The sequence below is a fragment of the Nycticebus coucang genome, chromosome 20, assembly GCF_027406575.1.
Source record: "Nycticebus coucang isolate mNycCou1 chromosome 20, mNycCou1.pri, whole genome shotgun sequence".
Taxonomy (NCBI): domain Eukaryota; kingdom Metazoa; phylum Chordata; class Mammalia; order Primates; family Lorisidae; genus Nycticebus; species Nycticebus coucang.
The window spans coordinates 29089018-29097406 of record NC_069799.1 but is presented as its reverse complement, the minus strand read 5'-3'; the positions used below and the strand labels follow the sequence as shown (position 1 = coordinate 29097406).

Here is an 8389-nt window from a genome sequence, read left to right as displayed (position 1 = left end):
CAACATAACTCATTATGTACATGCAATTATTCCAAAGCCTGGATAAATTTGAAATTGGAATACTCTGGTACCAAGTATTTTGGATAAGGAATACTCAATCTGTATTAAAATGCTTTACATTTGCTATGTGATCTAGGACTTGTTTTTAATAGAAGAATAGCATCTTTATTAGCTGGAAATGCCCATCCCATTATACTATTTTAAAATTAAATCATAGTTGTGTACATTAATGCAATTATGGGGTACAATGTTCTGGTTTTATATACAATTTGAAATATTTTCATCCACCTGGTTAACATAGCCTTCATGCACTTTCGTAGTTATTATGTTAAGACTTTTACATAATATATTTAGTAAATTTCACATGTACCCCCATAAGATGCACCATAGGTGTGGTCCCACCAATTGCACTCCCTCCACCCATCCTCTCCCCTCCCCTCCCTTTCCCCTCCTTTTCCCTTTTACCCATATTCTTGGGCTATTATTGGGTTATAGCTTTCATATGAAAGCTATAAATTGGTTTCATAGTAGGGCTAAGTACATTGGATACTATTTCTTCCATTCTTGATATACTTTACTAAGAAGAATATGTAGCTCCAACTCCATTCATGTAAACATGAAAGAGGTAAAGTCTCCATCTTTTTTAAGGCTGCATAATATTCCATGTTGTAAATATACCACAATTTATTAATCCATTCATGGGTCGATGGGCTCTTGAGCTTCTTCCATGACTTAGTAATTATTAATTGGGTTGCAGTAAACATTCTGGTACAAATATCTTTGTTATAATGTGATTTTTGGTCTTCTGGATATATACCTAGTAGAGGAATTGTAGGATCGAGTGGCAGGTCTATTTTTAGATCCCTAAGTGTTCTCCAAACATCTTTCCAAAAGGAACGTATTAGTTTGGATTCCCACCAGCTATGTAGAAATGTTCCCATTTCTTCACATCCACACCAACATCTCTGGTTTGGGGAGTTTTTGATGTGAGCTAGTCTTACTAGAGTTAGATAAGATCTCAAAGTAGTTTTGATTTGCATTTCTCTAATGATTAAAGATGATAAGCATTTTTTCATAATCTAAGACTTTCATATGTAGTTTTAAAATGTGTTATTAAACTTCACATCATTGTAAAAGTTTATTTACAAGCTTATTAGATATACAGACTTTTGTAAATGTTATAAAAAGTTACCAGTGCTTTTGAAAAGTCGTATGACTGTCTCTGATCATACAAGCCATGGGGACTATTTTGTAGGTAATCATTATTCCAGTGTTGCTACACATAAATGATTTCTCATATGTATGATTAAACTTCACATAATAAGATTTAGGGAGATGTTCTCCATGATCTGATTTGTTCATTCAACATTCTATTTGTGAGGCTCAACAATGTTATTACTTATTGCTATGTTAATTGCTGGAGTCCTGCCCTGGGGACAGGGTCCTTTAAGACCTGTAGAGCTGGCCTCAATTGAGTAAAGAAAAGTAAAGTTAGAAGCAGTGAGAGATAAAGAGACAGGATACACAGAATAGAGTTTTCAAAGGTGGGAACATAGGAGACCATCACTAGTTTGTGGGGTCCAGTGGGCAGCCCTAAGTGTTTGCTCCACTCAGCTTTTATTGAAAACTATTTGCTCATTTAGTCCAGAGTGTAAGCAGAAGAAGGGAGCAAAAATGTCAGCAGTTTCTTTGAGTAGGAAGGTCAGCTCTTATTCTATCTATAATTATTAACTTTAAGCGTCTGAGCTCCTTTGAGAAATCTGAGACCCGAGCCTTGTGCGGGAGCAGCCTCCTGTCTGTGGTCACACCCATAGATTCATTGGGGGAAGCTAATCCTCACTAGTTCCCTGTGAAGCAGATGCCATGGCATCAGTCTTCTCTGCAAAATTGGTAGAACAGAACAATTATACGTGGTACAAAAGGATAAATTTAGTTTAGCAACCATAGTTGATTATTGTCATATATGCAGTCTGATATTGTTTCACTTAATACTTTCCTTCTTTTTTATGATCAAATTCTGGCCACCCAATGTCTCTTTATATAATCCTACTCAGTAACTTCTTCATTTCTAACCATGACATTTTTGATTTCTGGGTTACCATTGCTACGGGCATTTGCACAGTATGACAGTGTCATAAAATCCAATGGCTCCTCTTTGTGAAGTGATAAGATTGAGACATAAAAATAACATTAAAGAAATTAAAAGTAGGCACCAGGCCATCTGCCTCACAAAGTAATGGCATTTGTTTCAAAAGAAACAATGTAGTCTAGATAAAATAAATAAAAAATAAAAGCAGAAATAAGGAAAAACTAATATGACAGGCAATGCCTCATCATGCGCTTAATTTTCAGATGTTACTAGGTATTCTGAAAAAATAAAAAACAAAATGTAAAAAGTTTTGAATCCATTTTGAAAAGGCTGCTTTTTCTTTCTCTGCTCTCAAGAGGGGTGGGACTCAAAATACTCTGCTTTGTCTGGGAGAATACTGAACAATTTTGAGTTACAAAAAATATTCCACCACAGATCCTTTTTTTTTTTTTTTTTAAATCTCAAAATGCTCTCCTTTATCTGGCAGAATACTGAATAATTTTGAGTTACAAAAAATATTCCAATACAGATCCATTTTTTAAAACAATATATACAAATACCTTTTGGAACCTGTTTTATCTGGAACACATTTTAGGATTGAATGCATCCTGGGTAACTTATGCTAAGCTTCAAAATCAGATGTCAAAAAGTGGTATGACTGGTTGCCACCAATTCCTGGTGCCAAAAAAGTAAGCACACTCTGACTCATATATCTTACTATCTGAGAAGAAACATCCATTTCCTCATGAGAAACATTATTATTTTTTTTCTTTACCCCCATGTACTTCCTCCTCAGCCAACTATCCCTCATGTATCTCATGCTCATCTGCATGAGATAGACTTAAAAAGTGGAAATGTGAGGTAATACATTGTTGTTTGTATGAACTGGTGCATTGTAGTAGTTGATAAGATAAGGTAACTGGGAGGTACTTGAATGAGTGTTGCTCACTGTGAACCTCAAACTCCTGGGGTCATGCAATCATCTTGCCTCAGCCTCCCCAGTAGCTGGGACTATAGGCACCCACTACAATGCCTGGCTAGTATTTCTATTTTTAGTAGAGACTGGTTTCACTCTTCCCCAGGCTGGTCTTGAATTTCTGAGCTCAAAAAATCCACTCACCTAGTCCTCCCAGAGTGCTAGGATTACAGGCATGATCCACCAGCCCTGGCCAAGGCCCAGGTTTTAGATTTGTGTAAGTGAATCTTTTCTCTGCTTATCTATGATTCTGTGTAGGATATTTTTTGTAAACTATAAACCAAATACTCTAAACTCCCTAGTAACAAACAAACATACAGTTTTGTTTCAGGTCTTGTTCTCAATTTTTATTTTGTGTTGGATACATGCTGATTGAAGCTGAATTTCTCTATCAATTTATCTATACAAAACTTCTTATATTTTAGGTATTGTCATGTGCTTCTGAAACACATCTGTTTAGTAAAAACTGCACTAATCATACAATATTATTGATATTCTAATTCTTCCATTGAGGAAAAAGTATTCTTAGAAGTGAAACTTAGGAAAAGCTCCACAATTTTAATAATGAAGTAGTTAACTTACATATGTTCCTAGTAACAGAACATACTTCTTTCTGATTCTCTATTTCTTAATCTTTTTGTTTCCTAATCATGCTCATGCTATACTGATCATCAACCTACAGGATCACATCCTTTATAAATCACTGGGTAAATATTTACCCAATTAATAAATTGGTTTCACTTTTTGTGGTATTAGCTGGATAAAAAGCCTGTTGATCATGGTGTGGGAGAATCAGACCTTCAGCTCTGACTTCATTCTGCTGGGAATCTTTGATCACAATCCCACCCAAATTTTGCTCTTCACTCTCATCATGAGCATCTTTGCACTGGCTTTCCTGGGAAATACTGCCGTAGTTCTCCTGATCTCCCTGGACATGCAGCTCCATACCCCCATGTACTTCCTCCTCAGCCAACTATCCTTCATGGATCTCATGCTCATCTGCACCACTGTACCCAAGATGGCCTTCAACTACTTGTCTGGCAGAAAGTCCATTTCTATGGCTGGTTGTGCCACACAAATTTTCTTCTATGTATCACTGCTTGGTTCTGAATGCTTCTTATTGGCTTTTATGGCTTATGACCGCTATGTTGCCATTTGTCACCCTTTAAGGTACACCAATCTCATGAGCCCCCAAATTTGTGGACTTATGGTTGCCTCCTCCTGGATCCTGGGATCTATAGATGGTATCATTGATGTTGTAGCTACATTTTCCTTCTCCTATTGTGGGTCTCGGGAAATAGCCCACTTCTTCTGTGACTTACCTTCCCTGTTAATCCTCTCATGCAATGACACATCAAAATTTGAAGAGGTTCTTTTCATCTGCTGTATAGTCATGATTGTTTTCCCTGTAGCAATCATAATCGTTTCCTATGCTTGTGTTATTCTGGCTGTCATTCAGATGGGATCTGAGGAGGGTCGCCGGAAAGCTTTCTCCACCTGTTCCTCCCACCTCATGGTAGTGGGAATGTACTATGGAGCAGTCTTGTTCATGTACATACGGCCTACTTCTGATCGTTCCCCAAACCAGGACAAGATGGTGTCTGTCTTTTATGCCATCCTCACTCCCATGCTGAACCCCCTCATCTACAGCCTACGCAACAAGGAAGTGGTCAGAGTGTTCATGAAGGTAATAAGGAAAGCTAAGTCTGGAGAGTGGGGTGCCTAATTTACCTTCATGCTTCATGTTGTCTAATAAATTCTTCTTTTTATTGCTCCTCTTTTTTTATTTCATTTAGTCCTAAAAATAGCATTCATTGCATACATATATTTGTAATAGCATATATATGGGCATTTATACAACTTAACTATTTCACAGAAATTTTATTAAATTATTAACAAGTTAATAATAAAAATAATAAGTTAATATTTTAACTATTTTATATTGAATATCATTGTGACTACAATATAAGGCATTTTCTTTTTTTTTCTTTTTTTTTTTTTTTATTGTTGGGGATTCATTGAGGGTACAATAAGCCAGGTTACACTGATTGCAATTGTTAGGTAAAGTCCCTCTTGCAATCATGTCTTGAACATAAGGCATTTTCTAATAAGGACATTAGAATTTCTTTTTAATAATAAAGAATTTTATGGTGCACAGCCAGGTAACAAACATAGCTTCTTTTCCCAAAGTATAAACTCACTTATTGGACCTCTTCAAACTCACTTTGGAATAAAAGTTGATACACTGAAATTTTATATAGTCAATATTTTATAGTGACATTTTAATTTTCCCAGGCTTTTGGAAGATAGTGCTATAATTTCACTACAGATGACATTTTAAAATTGCAGGTTTTTTTTCCATCGTGAAAGTTTAATTACAGAATCACAGATCCAAACTCACTTCCATGTTGTCAAAACCCTTCTAAGATCTATGCACTGATCCAATGAGAAAATTATCTCATTATTCAGATTCCAAGTGAATGGAGAATTTATAAGTGTCCATAAATTAGACCCTGATATTTATAAGTTTTATTAATAATTATAGATCATATATTGAAATTCAGATTATACGTAAACTTTTCTGCATTTTCCAAGAGAAATCTTATTACATAATAATACAAATAAAATGTTTATAATTCAGTTGCTGTCACATTCCCTATAATGAAAATTATTTAATTGCAATTGCATAAACTTTATTTGTACTATTGATTCATAAGATCAAATCTTTCTAAAATTGCTTCAGCATTTTTATTTATTGAATAAGATCAGAGTTTATGGAAGAACACAAAATCCTATGATATAATTCTAGTCTTTTTGAAATTACTTGATGAGAACCACATATAGAATGTAGATTAAGTAGCTGAAAAAGATGTTTTCACAATGGCCCAAAGTAATAGGTTAAGAACATATTATTTGGACACTATTACATTCCTACAGTAGATGTTATTTAACTTGGAATGAACAGCAAGCCTATACATGAATTAATAAATATACTAATCACTATTAAGTTTTTCATTATTAAGTATGTATGTATATGGTCTTCAGCATATGTATAACAACTGTCTATACATTGGGTTGAGGTAAGTAAAGACTGAAAAATACTCAATCACCTCATTATTTTTCTAACAATTAATCAGGAAAGAACTGTGTGATCATAGTTATATAAAACCACTTGGTCAAATTAGAAAATTAAATTATTTATTTTTTCTTTCTTTCTTTTATTTATTTATTTTCCTTTTATTAAGTCATATATACATAAATCATGAATACATTTATATCTTTGTGGGGTTCAATGTGTTGATTTTTTGTACAAATTGGAGTGCTTACATCCAGCTAATTCACATAGCTTTCACTTCATTTACTTAATCACTGTGTTAAGACATTTGTGTTCTGTACTTGATAGATTAAATTCTATAACATCTGCCTTTAAGCATAATACACTTTAGATTAATTAAAATTAAGTTTATTTATATCCATGGATCTATGATTATACTGAAATATAGATAATTCGATTCAGACAAAAACTAATGTTTTAAAAAACTGACAGTGACACTTTAAGTGATACTTAAGGAGATATTTTCCAAGGTTATTAATTTTTAAATTCATATAAATATCAACTTTTAAATTAATATAAGTTACTGGTAAGGAAAATGCAACTACACAATATTTAAATTTTACCGGCCGTGACAAACAGAAACCAGGCTCTGGACTTTGTTCCTAGTCTGACCAATTCCCAGCATACAGGACAATACTCACTCTACAGGGTGGTCTTTTACCACTCCCCATATGAACTCCCTTCTCCTTTGATCACAATATTACTAATAATTTAAGATATTCTTGCATGATTTATTTATGTCAAAAACAAATTGTATGTCTATTGTGGTCATGGTACCATGGATTATGTGGTATATATTTTGTTATTTTTTGGAACACTGAGAACAATCAAAATTGCTCAATAAATTATTTGTAAAAATAAATACCACTATTCTGATAACTATGAAGAGTGGCCTCTCTTTGCTGTTTTTTCTTTCTTCCTCAATATTTCTGTTTCATTAGTTTCACTAAATATAATTAGCACAGATGGGTACCGACTCATTGGAATCTTTTTAACTCTAGGGGGTGTCTCTCTTAAACTTTCGCTTGGTATCATCTAGAAACAATGCCATCTTCATTTTACCTTTCCAGTCTCTGATGCCACCAAACTCCCACTTTAATTTGTTCTGCTGATTATAAATTCAATTTCATAAGTGAACATTCAAGATTATTTTCAAATATTATGATTTACATACTAATTATAAAGATGCTTTTTTTTCTTTCAGTTAATGATTTTGTCTACTTATATTATTGACCATTTAGTAAGGCTATTTATATTCTCATCAATTTAATTCACAAACAAAATAATTAAAGCAAAATATATAATAGGGTAAAACCTCACTCAACATTGGTCTATTCTGAGGAACTTAAGTATGATACTAAATCAACAGTAACTCCATTTACACACCCATCTTTGTATCAGCTTTATATAATGTGTATATTTTGTTAATTTGCAGACCTGCATTCAACCTCCCACTATGTGTAAACACACATATATACACACAAAGTATCCATTATTTGGGGGTACTTGGGGGGCACATTCATTCTAGAATCTTACTGACATTAGTGGGCTTACCCTGGAATCACACCAATCCTCAGGAATGGGATTAGAAAGTTTCTATAGTAGTTTTAGTACAATCAAGGAGGCAAGAACTATACAGGGATTTACAAAAGAAGGAATTTGATATAGAGAATGTTTAACTATAATAAAATATAACTATAATATATAAGGAAACTCTATACTTCTAGAAATTTCTTAACATAGGCCAGAGAGAGAGAGCGTACCCAAGTAAAGACAGTTGGAACGGATGTATGTATACAAGGCCCTGAGGAAGATTGGTTCAGTAGTGAAGTTTGCTAGTTTAGCCAGGACAGCACTTGTTTAGTGTTGCTGGGCAAACATTAGGCAACTTTATAAAGTGCAAGCCAGGGAACAAGTAAGCAGCAACCAGTGCCCTGGGCATATAGTTAAAGTCCTGGTGCCAGTTTGGGGGGCAGAAGTTGTTTGGAGCACAGGAGCTGGCTAGCATGGCAGCAGTGAACTTATCAAAAGAAATATTACTCAACATGTGACCTTCAGGCCACAGACAGCCTCATGTGTTTACACAAGGCTCTGTTTCTATGTTATCAGGGATGCAGAAATGGTGTGGCAGCCTGAGATAGATGGTGTTCTAGATGCCTGCCTGTGGCAGGATTGACTATAAATTCTCATACCCAAAATTATCCTTCCC

General features: G+C 34.4%; 1 protein-coding gene across 1 annotated transcript; it reads left to right on the top strand.

The window, feature by feature from the left end:
• Window positions 1–3843: 3843 nt before the first annotated feature.
• LOC128572545 (olfactory receptor 2M3-like) lies at window positions 3844–4791 on the top strand. The gene has a single exon (XM_053572571.1). It carries the CDS (start codon window positions 3844–3846, stop codon window positions 4789–4791), a length of 948 nt encoding a protein of 315 aa, XP_053428546.1.
• Window positions 4792–8389: the final 3598 nt, after the last annotated feature.

Excerpts from the sequence above, each read along its gene's own strand:
- LOC128572545 (XM_053572571.1), top strand. The coding sequence starts at position 3,844 with ATGGTGTGGGAGAATCAGACCTTCAGCTCTGACTTCATTCTGCTGGGA.